The sequence below is a fragment of the Sapajus apella genome, unplaced genomic scaffold (genome assembly GCF_009761245.1).
Source record: "Sapajus apella isolate SASKATOON/1434 unplaced genomic scaffold, GSC_monkey_1.0 scaffold2, whole genome shotgun sequence".
Taxonomy (NCBI): Eukaryota; Metazoa; Chordata; class Mammalia; order Primates; family Cebidae; genus Sapajus; species Sapajus apella.
Genome location: NW_022436942.1, coordinates 41,882,978 through 41,907,521, shown reverse-complemented (window position 1 = coordinate 41,907,521; position 24,544 = coordinate 41,882,978). Strand labels below are relative to the sequence as shown.

Sequence of the window (24,544 nt, the reverse complement as noted above, 5' to 3'; positions counted from 1 at the left end):
GTGTTTCAATGGAGACCAAATTTACAACTGTGCACCTACAGAAAACATTTATAATGCATTCTATCTGAAAAAGTTTTTTCTAGTAATTTTGAAAGAGAGACTTCTTGTCTTCCCCTTCATTCTTTAGGAGGGCACAGGGGAATCTACAGAGAATTCATTGAATTATAAGCCCACATGAGACACCAAGGTACCAAACCCTCACCTTTGAGATTTATAAACTGAATTCAATAAAGACTTTACATTATTTGCTTCATATGAACATGGTACTTGACAACATACGAATACACAATATTGTATTATTACTAATGCCATAGTTTGAAACCAATTGCATTCCTTACAATTTTGATAGAAGAGCTGTGAGAAATTGAGTATATGTTACAGAAAACAAGAAATCGCAGTACTGGAAAACATTTTGGAGTCCATGTCAATCTTTCATTTTACAGATGATGAATCTGAATCCCAGAGACTATAGGTACCACACAGCACAACATTTAACCAACTGATTGAACCAACTGTATAAACCTGCCTAACTTTCTTTCTTGTAAGCCAATCTGAAAAAAAAAAAAAAAAAAAGGCAATCTGCAATGCAATCCCTTCCCCTAAACAACGCTAGTGGATACAAAAATACAAGTAACTGATAGTATTTAAAAATATTGTCTTCTAATCACCATTGTAGCAAACACAAATTCCTAAAATTCCTTCTGTCTAATCCCAACTGGATGGTATCTTCCACATACTTGTATCATTAACAAGCAAATCAGAAGCACAAAATCACACAAGAGAGTGGATTTCCCATACAACAAAACTCACTCTTTCTGGCATTTTCATTGGCATTTGCAAAAGCATTTTAAAAAGACTCAAAACACATATATTTCATTTAAACATTTATTTTTAAGCCAAGGAAATGTTATTATTCATTCAATCTGCTGGCATAACAATCTAAGAATATATATAACCAGCAAGTTGGCAAGGAACTGATACGAGAATCATAGTACGTATTTTCTTAAACAAGAAATAAAAATTCAAATAGACCATCCTTTCGGGTAATTTTGTAATCCAGATCTGATTCTAGAATGGAGGATTTTCCTAACTGAGCTCAATAAACATTGTGCATTACTGTGTAAACAGCAATATAGTAGATATACTGATGATACAAAAATGGAAAACATGCCATCCCTACTCTTAATTATGTTAGAATCTTCTAAAGGAAGTAAACATATAATTTCAGTATAAATATTTACATTCCCACAGCTACTTCCAAGTCCAAGACACCATCATCTCTTGATGAAAATATCACAACAACTATCTACAGTTTCCCTCATTCTATTCTGACCTTTCTCTAGTCCTGTCTTCTCCACATCGTCCCTTCCATTACACTTAGAATAAAATGCAAAACTCCTTAGCTCAGTCTCCAAGATCCTATGGGCTCTACCTCTGATTCCTCTGTGGTCTCCTTTCCTCCCGTTTTCCCACCTGGTTCAATGTGTTCCAGTCACATTAGCTTTTTTTTTTCTCTGCTATAAACACAAGCTTGATATTGTCTTGGTCTTTTGTACTTTTTATTTCTTCTATATGAACTTGGCTCTTTAACAGTTGGATTAACATAGAGATTTCAAATATCATATTCTCAAAGATGCTTTATCTGACTACCTTGTCTCAAGGAGTATCCAACTTCCTAAAGCATCATCTTCTACAGATGATATCATCCTGTTTATTTCCTACAGAGCATGACTTAACTTTCTGAAGACAAAACAGTACGGCTGGGCCTAGTAGACACACTGCATAAATATTAAAATTACTAAAAAACATTCTCTATTAACTTTAAGCTAAGTCATGGCATATGAATTTGAGTTCTAAAACTGTAGAGCAGGACCTACTGATCAAAAATATCTACTCTGCCAGTATTTTGAACAAAAAAACAAAAACCCAAAAATAAAACCACAAAAAACCCAAATAAAATATATTTTATGGAATAATATATTTTATGGAAGAAAAAGCATGACAGTAATCAAGGAATCCAAAACTTACCTGTAATTAACTTGAGCAAGTCAATTTCATTTCTCTAGGCTTCAATCTACTTATTTGTTCAACAGACAGGTTATATGACATAATTCTAAAAGAACTTTACAGTTCCAGTTCTAAAATTCAATCCTTTGAAACAGATCCTTCTAAATAAAAATTTGCATGGCTTATAATCTGAGCACAGTGAGCAAAGAATATCATGCACTCAATTATGGGCTTCCCCTCTTTTTGCAGACTAATTTGCCCTAAGTTCTATTCCTTTTTGTCCTACTACCTCATTTTGAGTTCTGTAACCAACTCCAAAGTAGGAAAAAAATATGGAAGCTTATAAAATTTCATAAAATACCTAACATTGTATTTCATAAAATTATATTGAATTATATAATCATTCCTCCTTTAGAAAATAAAATACCTCCCATAATGTATGTATGTCAAAAAAACTTAAAAGTACTAAGAAGAATAAGTTTTTATAGATACATTTAAAGACATTTGTTATCATTGCTTTTCAAATACTATGTAAAATAAAAAGTTTGCTGGCCAGGCGCAGTGGCTCATGCCTGTAATCCCAGCATTTTGGGAGGCTGAGGCACAGGTGGATCACATCAAGTCAGGAGTTTGAGACCAGCATGGGCAACATGGTGAAACCCTGTCTCTACTAATAATAATACAAAAAATAAAAATACAAATTAGCTGGGCACGGTGGCGGGCACCTGTAATCTCAGCTACTCGGGAGGCTGAGGCAGAATTGTTTGAATCTGGGAGGTTGAGGTTGCAGTGAGCCGAGATCTCGCCATTGCACTCCGGCCTGGGCAACAAGAGTAAAACTACATCTCAAAAAAAACAAAAAAGTTTGTAGAACTTTCTGTTCAACTAAATCCAAAAATTTCTTAAGGGAGAAACACCTACTAGTATTACCACTGGAAAATAATATTTTAGGAGCATAATGTAATGTAAGAATCATAATAACTTTTTTTATAAGATAGAAGATGGACATAACCAGATTAACAAAGGAGCCAACTTTTAAAATTAATAAAATAATGAAATTGCAATTCAAATGGAGCAATGATGTTTAATGAAATTGATTGTGAAAAACCTATATATAATATTTTCCATAACATTATACTTAAGCTTAGAAGATGCAGTAAGTAGAATTAGTATGAGGCAAATGAAATGCAGGCAGCAAATAGGGGAAAAAATCTCCTATTTTATAACACGCAATGACAGGCAGCCCTTTAGTACTCAGGGAAAATCACCATGAAATTACTTTCATGGACAGCTGAGGTACCCAAAAATACTAGGCATGAGAAAATCCTGAAGTACTTCAGTAGGAAAACCTATAAAAATAAAAATAAAATCTGTCACTAACTTAAATTAGTTGACTACTATTTTAACATGCCATTACAATGGCATTGTGAGACAAAATCAGGAGTTGTACCATCCTGCATTAATGCTGGGAAGATATCTGCTGCAATCCTAGGTTTGTAAACATAGACACACAATAACATAAATTAAAACATGGATTTGTGGTTGTTTGAGTATCTCCAACATTTTTTCTATTCTTCTACACTTGCAGTCTGTCACCGATTCATTTTTACAGCTGGAAACTGGGAAAAGGAATTAAATATTCTACTAATACATTAGCTTTCGCTCCTTATATTTAATTTCCGTCCACTTTTAAGTTTATTACTTGATCATCACTAATGCATCAAAGCCAACAGTGATCAAAAAGCCACTTTTCCCCCACAAGGGATCAGCAAAAGTAAATGCTTTTTGGCTCCATAAAAGAAATTCCAACTGCAAATCTGGTAGAAATAAGCACATCTTATACAATACCAAACCGGCTATATACTTCGCCTCACTAAACACATCACTCACTACTAATGACAGAGCAGAGTGTGACAGAGTTGTTATGTAACCTCATTCTAGACTGATTAAGGCCAAGGCTAAACAAAATGAGACAGCCATTTTTTGTACCCTTTACAGCTTATCCTTGGCCTCGATATTTGGCATTTACAGGCTGGTGTACATCCATATCTTCCAGAAAGCAAGATTTTTTAAGCCAAAATGAAAACTTCTAAAATTTCAAAATGACATGCTCAAAGGGCAATACATTATCATTTAGAATGAAAAAGAAGCAAATGTTTTATTATAAGCTATGAATAAGGCAAGGAGATAGATGCTTTCCTGATGAGATCTCATTTAAACTCCACACTGAACTTGAAAAAAACAACTGTCCAATGTCATCCCTGTTAAAGTCCTAATAAAATTACTAAAGTATAACACGCAGCCCTTATAACAGGACTGTTTTGAATGAGAAGGTAGGAATATAACAAGAGGCGAAATCTGCAATAACAAAGTCCATCTCCTCTTAAAATGTTATCAGCAAAACCTAGATCTTGTATCAACATTAATATTGTAAATGTGGAGGACATGGAAAAAACTATCAACCACTCACCATAATGCATGTAACAGTTTCCTTTGGTGGGATCCAGCTCAATAGCCTTCAAGAAGAGCTTTTCAGCCTCACTCTTACGACCCTTGAAAAACAGAGAAAGTGGATGATTCAGTAACAGGTCATGAGGGATTCTTCACTGCCCAGGCCTAACTGAAGTAGCCAAATGTCTACTTGGTAATCATGATAGGAAAGGAAAACAAAAACAAAAACATTTTGTTCTTATCTAAATGAGGATGATCAAGGAAAAAGTGTTGAGAGACAACACTGAGGTCCGAACCCTGGAAGGCATGAGGAATATATAACAGAAGATGAGAAGGGCCCACTAAAAAGATCAGGCCAGGAAAGCAAGAGACAAAGTGAGAGAAAAAAAAAAAAAAAAAAAAAAAAAGGTTTCAGAGAAACCAGAAAGACAAGACAGCTTTGAAGAAATATTATTGTCATTTTCCATTTTATTTTCTCCCTTTGATTTGTTTCCTCTTTATTCCTTCTTCTTCCTTGTAAAGAACTGTGGCCATTTTAAATGGCCTTACTCACTTTATGCAGACAAGAGTCACAATTTGATGACTCTCAAACAGCTACTATTTATCCTTACTGCTATTATTCAGGACTAAAATTCTGGTAATCCAGGGTTTAATAATGTAAAATTAGGTCACCTTCTTTGTTGTAATTTTAAGTAAATATTACCATCATATGCACAAAGAAAATAAGCAAAAAATAGGGGAGAACATTTACATACAATAAATTGATTTTTCATGAAAGAACACCATAGTCTAAACAGATTCTAAAAGTATACATTCTTCACCTAGTTGTGGCCTCTGAACCACAGTTACTTCCACTGTAACACAGAGGGGTGGCACAAGATAGGAGAAGACCCCTAAGAAGCACTTTCCTGGAGCAGTTCTATCTTGTCTGGCATGGTTGGGTTGAAGATGTACAGTGACTGTGAAGGATACCAAGGCACTGGGTGGTGCCCAAAGCCACAGACTATGGTAAAGACAAATAATTTATATACTCTTTACCTACATAAACTTCAAGCAATGTTTTTTTCTTACTTTTTTTTTTTTTTTTTGAGATGGGCTTTCACTCTTGTTACCTAGGCTGGAATGCGATGGCACAATCTCAGCTCACCGCAACCTCCACCTACTGGGTCCAAGCAATTCTCCTGCCTTAGCCTCCTGAGTAGCTGGGATGACAGGCATGTGCCACCACACCCAGCTAATTTCTTGTATTTTTAGTAGAGATGGGGTTTCTCCATGTTGGTCAGGCTGGTCTCCAACTCCTGACCTCTGGTAATCCGCCCTCCTCAGCCTCCCAAAGTGCTGGGATTACAGGTGTAAGCCACCACGCCCAGCCCACTTTGCATATACTTTTAAAACTATTGTTATGAAGATCAATTTTCTAAAGTTAAAGGTATATAATTAACCTAATATGCTACATTAGGGGTATCCAATTTTTTGGCTTCCCTGGGCCACAATGGAAGAAGAAGAATTGAATTGGGCCACACATAAAATAGACTAACACTAATGATAACTGATCAGTTTTTTTTTTTTTAAAGGTTCATGCATAAATCTCAGAATGTTTTAAGAAATTTTATGAATTTGTGTTGGGCTGCATTCAAAGCCATCCTGGGCCACATGCTGCCTGCAGGCTGAGGGTTGGACAAGTTGTATTACATGCTATGCAGCTTTGACTCTTTTCTACATACTCCCTCTCTTTTTGTTCATTCCTTCATTTAAAAAACTCACAGTTACTACCTCCTTCATTAACTCATTATTCTAGTAGTTAGGACATAGCCTGCCATCTCTACCACCTACAGCTAGTGATAACCAAATGATCAGACAACTGGCTTCCTCATTTCTTCTATCATTTTAGTAATGCTACTCTATTCAGTAACTCCTTTTTAAATCATAAGTCTTGTCAAATACCAATAATTAAAATTTTTAAATTCTCTGCAATGTTTCCCATAACATTTTAACTTCAAAGGAAAGTACAGACGGAATGTTTCCTATGCATACACTTTCATAAAGTTAAAAACAAAAAGTAGGGAACCAATTGGGATTCCCTAAATGATTTAATAACTGTAACAAATCAGGCAGCCTAATGTATGAATTAGAAGCACAGATTCTAGGGAAGCAGAACAGCTCCCATACTTGTTTAGCTATGTGACCCTTGGAAAATTACTTCATCTCATAGCTATAATTTCTTTGATATATAAAAAAAAAGAGGACTGGCAGGGCACGAGATTTTTAGGGCAATGCAACTATTCCATCTGATGCTATAATGGTGGATACATGGCATTAAGCACTTGTTCAAATTCATAAAATGCACAACACAAAGAGCGAACTGCAATATAAACTATAGACTTTAATTCACTCATCAAATGTAACAAATCTTCAACACCAAAGTAAGTTGATCTTAATAGGGGAAACTGTATATCTGGGGTTGTAGGAAGGTGAGGAGGTTTATGGGAACACTCTGTACTTTCTGCTTAATTTTTAATAAACCTAAAACTACTCTAAAATAGTCTTAATTTTTTAAAAGTTTAACAATAAAACGCATCTCCTAGGATTACTGAATTATCTGATATGATACATATAAATTAACTTTCATATTACCTACGTATATGTTTGTAATAAATGTTAACTGTTATTTTATATGTATACATACACATATATATATTTAATAGTATGCAAAAAATGAAGAGTTATAAATGGCAAATAATGTATTTTATTTTATATACAGCCCCCAAACACAGGGTGATCTGGCAAGATCATCACTGGAAAGCACTATACAAAGAATTTGCAAAAAATGATACTTTAGGAAAAAGATATAAAATGAAAGCTATCATCAGTGAAGCAGTGTCTATACAAATGTCATACACAAAGATTAAAACAGGAAACTTTCACTTAAGTTTTCAAGAACAAAAAAGGAGAAACTGGCTCTTTTGTCAATGTCACAATAAACAGGGTAGTAAAATCTCTCTGTATAGTCCACTGGCAAAACAATATTATGAAATTTCAAAAACATGCAGCAAAACTCAATGGACAGTAGTCTCTGGCTGCTCAGTGGACCAAGTTTTTAAATGCAATGAGTCTCATGCTTTCCTAGACGCAAAATAGACACGCTGAAGGCCAGAACATTCTTTCCAGGGGAGATATTGTACCATCACACAAAAATCCACCTTTCTGCTTTGACCACTATTTATTTAGCCAAGTGCCAAATGATAAAAATGAAAATTCTTAGGAGAGTACAGTAAACCCTCACTTAATGTGGTCAATAGGTTCTCAGAAACAGCAACTTCAAGTGAAATGATGTATAATTAAACCATTTTCCCCCTTTATCAGCATTATAACAAAACATCATTAAACAAAACAATGTTATTTCAAGGACTGCTGTACATTCTTTTGCTTTATTAAAGTTTCCACTATGTTAAGTGAGTACTTACTGTATATAAAATTAAAAGTCAACCAAATTCATAAGCCAACCAGGGATAAAGGTTGTTGGTTTATAGGAGGAAAGCATGAAGAAGAGGTAATATTATACTTAATCACATTTACTATTTTAACTGTTATTGTTCTAGAGGGTTGGTGGTTGAAGTGAAGAAAAAGTCATTTCTCAGCAGATTTTTCCTGGTATCTTTTAGATTACGTCAGCATTCTGCACAAACAAGCGTTATTACTCTTGCTGTTTACTGGTTGACATGTTTGGACACATGAACTGGTTCAGAAATCAAGAAAAAGAGAGAGTATTGAGTATTATAAACAAATAATATTTATTAAACTCTTGAAAAAAAAAACACCATCCCAATTAGAAGACTGCCTGGTCATGTCCACTCTGATTGGCATCAATAAAACATAAATGTAAGAGAAATATTCAGTAAAGTTTGTTTAGCCTTAATCTATATCATGGGATCAGTATTAAGCTAATTCATTTTGTTTTCTTTGTTAAACTGGATGCCACTACCACTGTTCAGCTCAGGTGCCCAGCTGAGTGGGTGTGTAAAGCAAACAGCATCTCTCTCAATGACTGACTGACAGATCAATGGTTTATCTAACCACAAAACACATAAACTTAAAAATACATATTTTCACACACACACATGCACGCACGCGCACACACACACACACACATGCCCCTCTTCAATCATTTCTAGAACTTTCCTTAAAGCAAGCAGGAATATTAAATATAAGAATTAGACTATTATGGCTTCAGCTTAAATTGTTTTATTTTTAAAAAGTAAACTATACTCACACTTTTGTCCCTTATCTTTACTGAAATTATGTATTACATCAACTACCCACCTCTGTAGCATGTCTTGAGAACCACAACTCAGAAATACTTTACTAAATGACACCTGAAGACACCAAGCCCTTACATTGTTGCATTGCATTATGACTTTGGGTGTTTATGTAAATATGCATATATATTTATATATCTTTAAATATAAAAATTTTAATATTTCAATTTATAAGAAATATGTGTATTTTGGTCTTCATTCCCAGTTCCTGGTACAGAACTTCTAAAATCCTTGTAATTTCTTGAGCTATAGGGATGCTAGGAGAATCTTTTGCTCTAATATTTGGTCTTTTACTCCAGTTTCCTGACACATAGCTTCTAATCCTTTGAAATTTCCTAGGGGATAAGAGTGTCTTTTGTTTTCATGAGGCAATTTTTTTTTTTTGGGGGGAAGGGGTGATTTATTCAGCCTGGAGCAAGATAGCATAATTGCCTTATAACAGCCAAGCTTGTCTCACAAAGGAAACCTCTGCCTTTATATAGGCTTACGACTCTAGATATTCCATGTGAAAGGGTCTTGGGTTTACAGTTTAGAAAGTACATGTGAGGGGGGTCCTGATCGATGAAGTAAGCATCGGGGTTTGAGTAAGACTGAATGGGAACAATAGAGGGAACAATTTAATCATCTTAGATCTTAAGGGGAGGGGGGTGGTTTAACTTTCAGTCCACTGAGCTCATACAAGCTATGTCTCAACTTTTATTCCTCCTTCTTTGAGACAAGAGACAGGAAAGAGGGGTTTCTTTCCTCATTTCCCCACTTTGAGAATCTCACTTACTAGTAATGGTGGGGTTCCATGAGGCAAATCTTGATAGGCTCCTGGATGCGGGCTGGTCACCAGGAAGATCAAGCCATGATCAGAAACTTGGAATTTTCAGCTCCAGCCCTTCCCATTATTCTCTGGGAAGAGGAGCAGGGATGGAGATTTAGTTAATAATTGATTATGCCTACATGATGAAGCCTCCATAAATATCCCCGACTTACAGGATTTGGAAAGCTTCTGCACTGGTGAACAAGAACATGTCTACACTGCAGGAGGATGGCACACCTCAATTCCACCAAGACAGAAGTCTCTATGCTGAGGACGTTTCCAAACCTCCCCCTGTGTATCTCTTTATCTGGCTGTTCAATTGTGCCCTTTAAAATAGCCTTTGTAGTAATTTGGTAATAGTAAGTAATCTGTTTTCCTGGGTTCTGTGAGCCACAGTAGCAAACTGAACTCAGGAAGAGGGTCCTGGGAACCTCCAATTTGTAGTCATGTTGTATGGAAGTTGTGGGTAACCTGGAAACCTACAACTTGGATTGGCACCTAAAGCGGGGCAGCAGTCTTGTGAGACTGAGTCCTTAACTTGCGAGGTCTGCACTAACTCTGGTTAGTGTCAGAATTTAATATGAGGGCATCCTGTTGGTGTCTGCTGGACAATGGCTTGGTTTGTGGGGAATTACCCCACTGACACTCATGTTATAAATGTTCTAGGTTGAGAGTATAATAGGAGAAAATAGTTTTTTTCTACTATACATAAATATATAATACATTTATATGTAAATATATATAATACATTTATATATAAATATATGTATATATACTTTGTTCCCCGAATGCAAATAGTGCATTAATCTTATTCTATAAATTAACATCAATCTTTACCTTTTCTTCTATAGCCATCTAAGTATTCTATAAATAACCAGTCAACACATAAAAATAGGGTACTATGATTTCTTTCCTTTTTTTTCTTTTTTTTTTGAGATAGAGTCTCAAAAGACTCATTCTGTCACCCAGGCTGGAGTGCAGTAGTGCGATCTCAGCTCACTGCAACCTCTGCCTGGTGGGTTCAAGCAATTCTCATGCCTCAGCCTCCCGAGAAGCTGGGACTACAGCATGCACCCAGCTAAGTTTTGTATTTTTTAGTACAGATGGGGTTTCAACATGTTGGCCAGGCTAGTCTCGAACTCTTAGCCTCAAGTAATCTGGCTGCCTTGGCCTCCCAAAGGGGCGGGATTATAGGTGTGAGCCACCATGCATAGCCCTATTTTCTTTATATAACTTAGTAGCTTATAGCAGCTACTCACTTATTTATGTTTACATGTTATTAGTAAATTATAGAGCTGTGAACAAAGTAGTAACTCCTCCATTTCATATCTGAAAACTGTTATACCAACTAAGGTTTCTAAAATGATAAAAAGAGTTCTTTCCAAACTAGCTCACATTCTCAAACAAGTATTTATACCTTAACTGGGGACTACCTATACCTTCAGCATCAGTAGGAATACCAACTAGAATAAAATGAAGAACAAACCAGAGAATTTCATTTCAGTGGCCCTACTCTTTATTTAGAGGCTGCTTCAAGTTTGGGGAAGGAACAGTCTCTTACTGTAGTATGTTCTAGCAGCCACTTCCATATGTCTGGTGTTTACTCTTTGGGAATTTCTGACAATTATGAGTGTCTGTTATTTTTCACAACCAATGCAAATCACATTTTCATTTCACATTCAAATGTATCTCTATACTAACAACAAATATGAAAAGGAAGCAGCTGATAAAACAGGTCCAAAAGCTTATGTGTAGTTTGAAAAACATGTTGTTTAACCATGCATTATAGTTAAATGGGTGTAAAAATTAATTTGTGATGACCATCATCTACAAATAAAAGGAACATTACTTGACAATTATGTTTTTAACTGCTTAGGTCTATTTGGATGTAAGGGTGAAAATTCATTTGATGGAAATATTTGTGTTTATTTAAAGACCCAGTTGCTCCTCTGGAGCTTGTACGTTCAAGAATGATTAATCTGTGTAATAAACTGATTACTACAGTCAAAAAAAAAAGTTAAAAAAACATTTTTATTGATACAACTATTTGTACACATTTATGTGTTACATGTGATATTCTGTGTAATTATTAAGTCAGAGTATGTTGTGGTGGGGTGTCCATCACCTTGAGTATTAATATTTATCATTTCTATGTGCTGAAAACATTTCCAATCCTCTTTTCTAGCTATTCTGAAATATACAATATGTTGGTGTTAACTACAGTCACCATATTCTGCTATTGAACATTACAACTTTTTCCTTCTATCTAACTGTATGTTTGTTCCCATCAACATCCCCTTCTTCATCTCCCCCTCTCGCTACCACACATGCACCCTTCCCAAATTCTGGTATCTGAGTCTTTTTAAGCATCACAGTATTTTTATATAATATGCTTTCAGGATAAAAAAATATCTTCCTCTAAAGAAAAAAAAAAATCACTAAAAAAAAAAAACGCTAAAAGTACAACTTATTCTTACAAACCAAGATGATTCATACAAAACCATTTAACTATAATAGCCTCTCCCCAATGTGATATACTATGAGCTGGAGCTAACTTTAATTAGAGGCAAAGTAAAGGGGCAGGGGCAGTGGAAACTTTCATGAGGAAACAGTTCATCTGCATATTATAGAATATTTCCCCATCAAATTGTCAGATACCCAAATTGTGACCATGACTTTAATTTTTTTTTTTTTTAGGGCTAGAATAGTACATCTTCTAGAAAGCTTTTAAAATATAATAAAATACTATATAAACATCAGAATAAAAATTATAGAATAAAGCTACCTGATACAGAAATGATCTGGCTGAAGAGTTTAACTGATATTAGTGTTTGTCCTCCTGGGATTGTCATTCAAGTCCTGCTTTCCATAAACGTCAGGTCTTCTGTGCCCTCTTTTCCTAAACATCCTAAAGCAGAGGCTGGCTGAAAGGCACCTATAGTGTCATAGGACCTAAACACATTGAAAAATTACATCAAATGACACCACGGGCAGCTAGAGGACAAAGGGAGTGTTTCACTCTGTTCAAGGACAATATCCAGAGTAGGCGAAGAGCCCTCACGAGGGAGGAGTGGTTCTGTGGCATGCCCAGGACAAGGCTGACTCCACAGCCAGAACTCTCACCCTAAGCAAAGATTCCCTGAAGCCCATTCCCAGTCCCACTGAAGAGATATCAGCCTTTAAGGTGGTGTCAGCTTAGATCAGATGGCCAGGACACCTCCTTCCCAGCCTCCCAGAGGCATAATGGGAAAGGAGGAGGTCACAAAACTGGCTGAAATTAAATGACTGAAAAAGTGGGAATAAAAGGCTGCAACAGAATGAGTTTCCCTCCAAGATACAGAAGTGGATCTCATACTCAGCTGTCTTTCTGGCCTGGGAGCCAGACACATGACATAAGCAAAGGGCACAAATGAACAGTTTTCAAATATCAAAAAATAATGGCCAGAATTTCTAAAGAAATATGTATTTGATCTACCTAAACTGCAAACTGATATAAAGAGATGTTATTCATCTATCAAAAAATTTCCCAAATAATGAGAGAATTCAATATTCCTGAGGGTTCATAAAAACAGGTGTTCAAACAACACATTGTTGAAATACAGTAATATGTAACAAAAACATCCTGGGGGAAATTTGACACATATGAAAAGCATTAAATCACAGACACACTAGGCCAACTAATTCTATTTCTATGTATTTGTCCTAAGAAAATACCTGTAAATACAAATAAGTCGCTATTCATTTTTATTATAGTATTGTTCATACAAACTCAATGTCCACCAACACGAACTTGATTAACCAAAAATCATTTCAGTGAAATACAATGTATCTACTAAAATGATTTTGTAGAAAATTATGTAAACCCCAAAAGTTCTACATGATCCAGTGCTAAATGAAATAAGCAGGCTGTAAATTATAGTTTATAACCCAATAACATTTTCTTAATAGCACCATCTGTATAATTAGACCATTTTACTATAGCGATTTCAAAGGTGAATAAAAAGATTAGTCACTGGATCTTTCAGGCTTATGAGCAGAGAAGAACACACATAGTGTAGACTGTTAAAAAAATGTACTATGCTAGTCATCAAAATAAGTGCCTCAGGTCCACAGTATATCTAACAACTGATAAATGAAAGAGAAGGCTTCAGAGATGTGGTGTTTGACTCTATAACAACAGATTAAGTTCCTGCTATGTGATAGGCTGGGTTCCAGGCCTTGGTAATCGAGACAAAGCTCTCTTCCTGGTGCAGCTCACAGTTTTAGTGGTGGAATCCTTAGTTTACACATAAATAGGTAACACAGTCAATCTTAAGAGCTTTTGTGAAAAATATTGCAGAAGAGAGCAATGCACAACTTGGTGGGGTGGGGGGAGGTGATAAAGTGACAAAGGAAGGCCTTTACTGACATTTGAGGAGTGACATAAGGGAGTAAGCAGGGCATGGAAACATCTGGCACATTTGGAGTTTTGGGGCCTATAGAGGAAAACATCATGCAGCATTTGAGCAAATCCCATAAAAAATTGTGAGTCAGGACTATGACAGGAAGGACCAGGTTGTGCAGGGCCTAGTAGGCTCTGCAAGGAGCTTGAAATTTCTTTTTCCTGTTTTTTTCTTTTTGGTAGTGAAAATTTGTTTCAATCTGAATGTCACATGTTTTGCTTTTCCTCATATTATTTGCTTAGGTGTTAACCAAGAAAGGGTAGAACAGCATCTGGGAACTATGCAAATATGGAATGCTTTATGAGTTGATGTGGCCTCCTTATACAGGAGCCATGAAATCTTCTCTGTGTCCTTTCCCTTTTAGTGTGCATGCTGCTGAATTGAGCCCTGGAATATCTTTTGATAAGGAAGGAACATCACGGAGGATTTGAAATAGAGCCACAATATGATCTCACTTAGAAATTTTAGAAAACACTTTAGATTTAGGGTAGAAAACTGTCTGTAGGGGGTACAATAAACAGGAAGACCTCTTAAAAGGTTAATACTCCACAGCTTAAACAAAAGTGACAGCAGTGGATGCACTGAGAAATGATTCAGGACTTCTTCTGAAGACAAGTGGCCAGTGGAACAGGTGTGGATATAACAGAAAAAGAAGAGTCAAAGATGACTCCACATTAAAAAAAAAGAAATTTTTACAGATGGGGTCTCACTCTGCTGCCTAGGCTGAAGTATAGTGGCACAATCATAGCTCACTGCAGTCTGAACTCCAGGTTTCAACTGACCATCCTGACTCAACTTCCCAAGTAGCTGGGACTATAGGTGCACACCACTATGCCCATCTAATTTGACTTCACAAATTTTCACTTGCTATACGTGGGCGAAGGCAGGTATCATTTATTCACATGGGAAAGACTGTATGAAGGCAAGTGTTGGTAGGAAGGTGCATATGTAGTGGAGTGATAGAGTTTTGTTTGATTGAGATGCTAGCACAAAAGAGTATGGAAGAAATTCAGAAACACCAACTACATAGGGTGCCACAGACCGAGAGTTGACAAGACATAAGAATATTGGAAATCTGACACCTTTCAATGAGAAGAAAGTAAAAGGAGAAGACTTGCAAGAATGCCAAGAAGGGGGGAAAATGGGAAAAACAGCAGCAAAAAACTCACCTACTTACATTCTAATCATGTTTTCAATTAAAAATATAATTAAAAGCATTATAAAAGGTAAACATACATAGAGAACTCATTTTAAATAACCATTTCAAATTATATATAACTCACCTTTCATAAATACATATTAAATATCTGATATTCTTAGAATTCGAACTGAACCATTGCTTTCTACACAGCTTTGATATTATGAACAAAAAAAGTTAGATTTTAATGTATAAACACAACATAGTTCACTTCTAAAAATACTACATAAATGAAGGTATTTAGCTTACTCAGATTTCCTGTAATGTTACCATTTTAATTTCCTTTCTATTATCTGTTCACTTGTATATTTTCCCTTCAAACTTAAAAGGGTCACCCACATACACTGTAGTAACATTTCAGTGGAGATAATTTGATAGGCTACAACCACATCTTAAGCTCTATCTGGGAAAATTACTTAAGTTGCTATATCATGACATGACACTAAGCTCAAAGTAGAGTTAAAACCAACATCTTTCCATAAGGCTTAACCAGCCATAATCTCAGTTGATGAGAAGAGTATTCAGACATTTCATTAAAACATCTGAGGAATCTAAGGTAAAGTAAGTAGAAATTACGTTTGAATGAAATTTATAATTAAGTTACAGCACAAGTATATCCTAAAATTTTATTTTTAAATTACGCAAATCATTTTAGATATTAAAATAGGCTGTTTTTTAGACTTCAGAATTATGCATATAATTCATACCTGAATTACAAACCAAAGTGTCTGCTTTTAAGTAAAACAGTGAAATTTTCACAATACATTAAATGTGTTCATTGATTCCTTTTATTCCGATGAATATTTATTGGGCACCTACCATGTGCCCAGTGCAGTGTTGGGCCCTAGGATGAAAATGGTGATTAAAGTGTAGACACAGGGCCGGGCATGGTGGCTCACGCCTATAATCCCATCACTTTGGGAGGCCGAGATGGGCAGATTACCTGAGGTCAGGAGTTAGAGACCACCCTGACCAACATGAAGAAACACCATCTCTACTAAAAATACAAAATTAGCCAGGTGTGGTGGCTCATGCCTGTAATCCCAGCTACTTAGGAGGCTGGGGCAGGAGAATCACTTGAATCTGGGAGGTGGAGGTTGCGGTGAGCCAAAATCATGCCACTGCACTCTCAGCCTGGGCAAGAAGAGTGAAAGAAATAAAAAGAGCAGACACAACTCCTGCCCTGATGAAGCACGAGAAACTTCAGGTGCTAAGAGTATGACAAACACAATCAATGGCCATTTGACTTATAGCAGTTGGTCTGATTTAGTGGAAGTACTCAGGGAAGGTTTCCAAAAGAATTGATGCTTGATCTAAAAATTAAAAGATTTGCATGATTAACAAACTGAAGCAGAAACAAAAGTAGTGCCTCTATGTAGGTAAAATATCTGTGGCAGAAAAACAGAAACACTGCGTGAAGCCCAGGGTGAGTGAAGCAGAGAGGAATGAGGGTGAACCACATGAAAAGTGAAAATGCAGGGAAGAGCAGGGCACACCTGTCTTATACTGGCCATATTAAGATGTTAGTTGCTGTTTTGTGAATACCACTCTGAGGGTACTGAGGATAAGAGAGTGGAATGGGAGCAGAAGGCAAGTAGGCAGGTGACAATGAAAGGAAGATTGGTGGACTGACATGAGAGAAATTTCTATAAAACAGACAGAATAACATGGATAGAACAGAGAAAATGCAATGAGGGGCATGGAGTAACAAGGGTGACCCTAAGTTTTGGACAAAACCAAAGGGAAGATAGTAAATAATGAAAGAGAATCAAGTTCAACAAGTAGGGTTATAAATTTAGTTTTGAAAATTGTAGAGGTTGGCCTACTTTTGAGGTACCTGAGATGTCAAGGGTGTGATTTACTAAGATGAATCAAGAGGTTGAAGATAAAGTGAAACAGGGTGTCAAGAAAACAGTAACAGTTGATTGTGTCTAATACTGAAAAACATCCACTAGATTTCATGACATGATCACTGGTAACCTCAGGAAGGTATGTTTAATAGGAATGGAAGCCAGAAGAAGTGGGTGCTAGTTGGGGAGCAGTGGGTAAGAAAATGGATAGAAAGACCATGTGTGGTGGCTCACACCTATAATCCCAGCACTTTAGGACATTGAGGCAGACAGATCACCTGAGGTCGGAAGTTCGAGACTGGCCTGACCAACATGGAGAAACACCTAACCAACATGGAGAAACCCTATCTCTACTAAAAATACAAAATCAGCCTGGCATGGTGGTGCATGCCTGTCATTCCGGCTGCTCAGGAGGCTGAGGCAGGAGAATTGCTTGAACCTGGGAGGCAGAGGTTGCGGTGAGGCAATATTGCACCATTGCACTCCAGCCTGGGCAACAAGAGTGAAACTCCATCTCAAAAAAGAAAGAAAGAAAAGAAAAGAAAATGGATAGAATAATTACAGACAACTCCCAACATACCTGGCTGTGAAGGAAGTAACAGTGTCAGTGGAAGGAGAGGAGACACAATGAGGGTTTTCTAAAAAGAACGTAAAACTTAAATGACAAGGGTTCATAAAAATTAACATCTTTTTTTTTTTTTTAGTTTAATTTAAAATTAGAAGAAAAATAACTCAAAAATCTGTTTGCAGAAGTCTTAGGTAACTTGCCAATTATGGCCATGACCAAATTAAGGCCTGCCCAGAATTCTTTAAGCTGAGTCTTTTTCCTCCTGGCTGCTCTGACAACACTTGATTCCTACTTTGTTGTGACACTTACCATATGTACGGTAATTACCATTCGTAATCTCTTTTTCTCATTGTAAACCAATTTAGGATAATTGTTTAATCAACACTTTGCCAAGGGCCAGATGCGTAGTAGGTGGTCAAAGATGTATGAAGAATGCTAAACATCTTGCTAAAGCAGACACTCAAAACACTTCTTAAATGCATACTCTCCTTGTGAAGTGTTGCCTAAATGATGGATGGCACAGTTTCCAGTGGTAAATCTGACTAAATCTTGAGACCTGAGTGATATACAGAGCTTCATGCCACTGCCATCATTGGTGACACCTCCTCCCCACAAAGAAAACAAAAACCCACATATTTTATTATCATTCTGTGATCCATAAGATGGCACCAAAAGTTCATGAAAAACTGGTTTCCAATAGGCAGCTTTACTTTAGCTGGATAAAGTGGTCAAGGTGATTTCCATTTAGGGAATTAGTGCAATTAGAAAACCCTGAAATATTAGCTATTAGCCATGACTCCGACGATTCCTCGTGGCTGTAAGTACAATGGGTGTTTCCCATTTGTTATCACCAGTACTATAAGCATTCGCTGGATCATTCCTTCCATGAGAAGTGCTACGCTGTTTGGCTCTCAAAGGGCAGGCCTGAACTCACAGAACGGAGTTGACACTTGTACTGCAGAAGTCTAAACCATGTGGGGATGGTAAGGAAAGCTGTCTTGTGAGAGTGGAAAGGCAGGAGCCTAAACAACAGCTGCTCTGCAGCTGGGTCACAAAGGAGAGCAAGAAATCCCTTGATACCATAAAAGGTAGCGAATGATGGGAAGGCAATCGCAGTGCTTCCATTTGTCACTGGCAGGGTGCCACTTGTTGCGCTCAAATCCAAATGCTCTTGTAAGAGGATGAAACCAGATGTAAATAATTCTCTCATTTTATATATTATATATATGTACACACACAATACACACTATATAGATATAGATATATATAGATAGTAGAAAGTTTCAACTATAAAGGACATAGAGGTTTAATTTATTTAGATACTAAATTCTCTGATGATTTACAAGTGTAATGAAAGCAGCATTGGATTTAATAACAAAAACCTAAGTTCTAGTCTGGTTCTGACAACATAAAGGTAAAAAGCCATGAAAAGCCACTGATCTGAATAAGTTTCATTTTTCTTCAGCTGTAAATTAAAGGACCTGGGTTAACTGAACATGACTGGTTGCAATTCTCTGTTAGAAAGATGGAATTCAATTCAGGGGAAGTGGTTAAAAATTTAGATTAAAGAAAAAGTAACTTCTTAATTCTTAATTCATGTCATCCTCTTTTGCTTCCACTGAGTTCCAGTCCACCATGGGGGAAAGGAATCAGCTCTTCTTGCCAGGCCCACGCAGCGGACACTGAAACTGGAGAAAGTAGTGAGACCTAAAATCAACTCTGTAGTTCACATTCTGTACTAATGAATGAAACTGAACAGAGGAGGGGTAAATGACTCGCTTATCTTCTGAAAGCAATTTCAAGGTAATGGTGCTCATAAAAGGAAGAGCATCTCAGAAAGGTTCTTGAGTGAAGTAGGCCACGAATGTATTGAAAGTCTAAATGGTTCTTCTAAATCATTCTGGTTTGCCTGAAACTGCTCTTTCTACACCCACTGTTTCAATGTATTTATAACAGCACTCCCTTCCTGGTTTGGACAATAATAGTTACCATAATTCCTGTTTCTCTCTCACAATAATTCACTTATCTCACAGATAAGTCAAATGATGGCTCCATGACACTGCCGTGTCTCACCAGATGAAGCCACTAGGCTCCATCAGCAGCATCAGTGAGGTCTCACTGTGACCTCAGCTTTCTATTCCCTAAGACGCTCCTAACAAAGAGAGCATTAACAAAGACATCCTTTCAGAGCAGAAGATCATGGGAATTTGCTAGGCATAATTAAGTTTCCATTCATCTTCTCTGCTTACCAAAACACATTTTTCCAGTGACCTGTTGTCACAGCACATTGCAATTCTACTTTTTCCTTGTAGGTTATGTAGTAAAAACAGAAACATTATTGAGCAGCTTACTATGCATCAGGCTCTATTCTAAGTACTTTCGATGTATGGTCACATTACATCCTCATAAACACCCCTAAAATGCTATTATAATCCTGGTTTTACAAAAGAAGAAACCGAGGCACAGAGAGGTTCAGTACCTTGCCAAGGTAGAGAAGCTCGATTTGACAGAGCCGGGATTCATTCACACAGAAACAATATGGCTTCACAGTTCATGTTACTACATTATAGACATGTTCCCGAAGTTCACGACCAGTAATCATTACATCATTTAAAAACTAACTTTATAGTTTAAAGACAAACTCATGCATCCACCCATCCTTATCATGTATATAGACAGTACTTACTATATGCCTAGCATTTTGTGCAGTACAGGATAGGTAAAGATAAACTGAGGCAATACTCTTATACATGGTGTAATATGCCAACTCCAGAGGTAGGCCCTTATCAAACTGAAGATTATACTTAAAAGGGCTATTGTTAGACATGTGCACAGTAAGTACATAAGGAGAAAACAGAGAGCAGGACATCTATTCTGCATGAGTGAGTCAGGGGAGGTTTGAAAAAAGAGGAGGCCTACTTAAGCTGACTCACAGATGGAGGAAAAATTGGCCAGGTATCAAAGCAATGGGCTATCTAGTCAGTGCAAGTGCTGGTGGCTTAAAATTTCTCTTTACAAGATCCAAATTAAGAAAATTATTTAGAAATTCTGCTTAAGGGAAAATTGTTCTTAATTTAACACTATTTAAAAGGACCAGCAGCTTACAAATGTTAATTTGATACCGATCAACTCAAAACACATTTATTTGACAAAACAGTGTTATGTAACAAGTAAACTTTATCAGATTTCTCCTTCCTGCCAGGCTAAAGATTCTAGAGTCATCTTCTGTGAACAATAATTTTCTGTGACTTACAAATAAAGATATTGAAAACAGCAATGTTTAGTAAGCAATACTCATTCACTTTCACTTCTAGAGTGTGAAGTGAAAAGAAGTAGTGCATACAAGATTATAGAAACCTTTAAACTAAGTGGAAAGGGGAAAACATGCACAAATGGACAGAGCCTGGCACATGACCAGCAGAACAAGTCTGTATGTATAAATATAAGTGACAAGCATATCGCCGGACTGGACCATTCCCAACTCCCAGCATTACAGTGTGCTAGCTGAAGCACACACATGTTTTGGCATTATTACAAAATGAAATTCTCTTTCTCTCTTTCTGACAGTGAGAGAAAATGTGTAATTTCACAAGAAAATGTGGGCCACTCAGGAAAACATGGAGTATAGAGGTGACACGATGATGCAGAACAGAAAGTCTGAACTTCTTTGCCTCTATATAGACAATTTAATAGTGGTTCAGCTCAGCTCTAAATTACCACTGTCAACATCAAAGATGCTTTTGACCTTAGAAGGAAAAAATGTGTGATGTAAGCTGCACAGGACTCACTAAACATCATCCTCCTGAATTCTCTTCATCACATCGTGCAGATTAATTGTCACCTGAGTTGGCAGGTTTATTTTCGAGATACAAGAGGGACTGAACAGATACTCCCAATCATTATAGCATTTTTACCAAAGCAATTCAAGGTATATAGGATGGCAGTTTAGTCAATCTGATATCATTCCTTGCGCAAATGCTGTAAATACAATGCAAGCTTTGGAAGAAATATGTTGACCTGCTCAGCTTCTCAAAATGGAATACATGGACACACTGGGATATGTGGTGTCATGCCACGGAAAACCCAAACATAGAGCTTTGAAGATTTGAGGGAATATCTATGGTATTAGATTATCAAATTATCTAAAGTAATTCCTCTTTTAAAACAAGCATTGATATGTTATAAAAAGAGAAGCATTCACCTAGAGGAAAGAATATGGGCTTCGGAATTGGACATGGGCTGGATGAGCTCTTCAAGGTTGATCCCCAGAAGAGCAGGACTTCTTGGGCAAGTTACTTAAAATCTCCAGAAATTCAATTCTTTATAGGGATAATATATCTCTCAATGAGATAACAAAGATAGTACACGTAAAGCTCTCACAACAGTGCATGGTACACAGTAAGAGCTCAATAAATGCTAGCTTTATGATTTTTGTGTAATAGCGATAGCAGTAGCTAAAGAACCACATCTTAAGAGGATTAAATAAGGTAACATATATTTAAGAAGTATAGTACAGTAATATTTTGTGAGCACTCAAAAAGAAAGAAGTTCTTTTCTCAACTAGACCTTTTATACCTAAATCTATTTACCCAGAGGCAAATCATAGATATATATGATGATTTTAGATGTATTTAAAATAGCACTCTTGGCCAGGGGGTGGCTCACACCTGTAATCCCAGTACTTTGGGAGGCTGATGGGGGTGGATCACTCGAACCCAGGAGTTTGAGATCAGCCTGGGCAACATGGTGAAACCTGTCTCTACTAAAAATACAAAAAATTAGCCGGGTGTGGTGGCAGGCACCTATGGTCCTAGCTACTTGGAGGCTAAGGCAGGAAAATCACTTGAACCAGGGAGGTGGAGGTTGCAGTGAGCTGAGATCACATCACTGCACTCCAGCTTGGGCAAAAAGAGAAAAACTCCTCTCAAAAGAAAAAAAAAAAAAAGAAAAGAAAACTTAGTTTGGCATGGTGGCACATGCCTGTTGTCCCAGCTATTCAGGAGGCTAAAATGGAAGAATCGCTTCCACCTAGAAGGTGGAGGTTACCATGAGAGGAGATGAAGCCTCTGTCCTCCAGCCTCGGCGACAGAGCCAAACCCTGTCTAAATAATAATAACAACAATAATAAAATGGTATTCTTATAATGTATCTACACAGATAATTTTGTAATCTAAAATAACTTCGTTATCAACCAAATTGTCACTTGTTCTGGAATGTCTTAGAAAAATGTAGGCAAAATTTGCCTTAGGGTTCGGTGAATTTGAAAAAAAGACAAAACAGGGACCAATGCTAAACACTGAATTTAAAATTAGAAGAATGTAGGGCTTTTTGATCAAACTGAAAAACTTATATAAATACCAGAGACAGTTTAAGAATACATCATCTGCCTCTCCCTGGAAATATGTATTTTCTAAAAGGTCCATTGTCTCTATGAAATACTGATATGATTTGGCAAACTCGGGTTGAAATAGTCAGCAGGGTTCAAGCTGCTATGAATCTCAGAATTATAAGAGAGTTGGAGAATTTTAGTTGACTTTGAATATTACAGTAAATTAATGCCTGCTATTTCACAGAAGCAAAATTGTGTTAATCAAAATACTATTTTATTCAAATCAGTCATATTTCACATATCTTTCTTCAAATTAAATGGCTACAGATAAGCATGTTAACATTATTTTGTTTTTAGAAATGTAACAATACGATCACAAGTATTGGATAGGCAATGGAGGGAACAAAGAAAGTCCATAAAACATGCAAAGCAGGCATTATATCCAGCAGATAGCATCTATATCGAAGGATAAGCAAGAAAGAGTAGAAAAAATAGTTTTAAGAATTGCTAGACTAGGTGGATTTATGGTAAAATGAAGTTAGAAAAATATGAGTAGAATAAGCTATGTGCCTAAAGAAGGGCCACTTTAAATAAACCATATCATCTCTAAAAAAAATTTATATACAATATCTTATATAAATCTATTTTATATAAATCTTTTTAGAGATGATGTGGTTTATTTAAAGTGGTTTATTTAGATATTCATTCTTTTACGAAATGTCATTTCAGATTTGGATGTCTTAAAATAATAACCTATTTATTTCACAAATATTTGGATATCTGTAATATCATTAGGAAAAAAATATTTCTCAAATTTCCAAATAACGATTTCTCAAATGTCTTTTACTACAGTATTTAAATATTTGTAATAATTAGTGTTACAAATTAAGTAATATTATGTTAAGCAAAAGTTAATAATTTCTAAGATCAGAATGAACTTCAGCAAAACTAAAGCAAAACCCTAAAAAGAAAAGGTTGCTGCTTCTTCTATAATCTTTATCAGTGTAAATTCAACCTAATCGCTTCCTGTGGAAAATATTTCACATTGCTCTCCATCCCATCACATTTATATGTCAAGCCGATTTGTCAGCTGAAATACATAAATATTACAATTCCTATAAATGATCACATTATTCCTAGCTGCCATGCTTCATACCTAATAAAAGAACAGAGGATTATCTGTATTCTGTTATACCTGTCAGAAGAATACTGTACATATTCATTATCATCACTACCACTGTTCATGAAATTCTACAAATTCCCTCTGAAGTGAATGGCTTATATTACACACTTTGCTGAGATTCCCATTCCAAGCCTATCAGAGCAAAACAGATGGCCAGAAGATCATGCTCTTCTATGTCATCAAGTGAATAAAAAAATGAATAAAATAAATTTTGTGTTTTTTCATGCCTACATTCAAAAATAATTGCTTCTATATTCATGGAACTACCATATTATTTATACTGAGACAAAGATAAGAAATAAATGATTTTACATGCAAACATGTTGTTATCCAACTATTTGACCCTTTAAATTCAGTTTTCAGTCTCTTCTTATGCTGCAGATTTCTGCCAA

At 36.3% G+C, this 24,544-nt stretch overlaps 1 protein-coding gene and 1 non-coding gene across 8 annotated transcripts in view; both read right to left on the bottom strand.

The window, feature by feature from the left end:
- Nucleotides 1–24,544, bottom strand: part of TMTC2 (transmembrane O-mannosyltransferase targeting cadherins 2) — a 444,929-nt gene that overhangs the window by 94,507 nt on the left and 325,878 nt on the right. For all 7 annotated transcript variants that reach the window (XR_004274687.1, XM_032296952.1, XM_032296962.1 and 4 more), the window contains one exon: nt 4,478–4,559. Coding sequence is in view for 6 of the 7 variants with exons in the window: in XM_032296952.1 (XP_032152843.1) it covers nt 4,478–4,559 (82 nt within the window). In the remaining variant the exon portion in view is untranslated. The remainder of the gene's footprint in view (nt 1–4,477; nt 4,560–24,544) is intronic.
- LOC116527886 lies at nt 14,307–14,412 on the bottom strand. Its single transcript, XR_004258773.1, has one exon. It is a non-coding gene; the product is annotated as a U6 spliceosomal RNA (small nuclear RNA).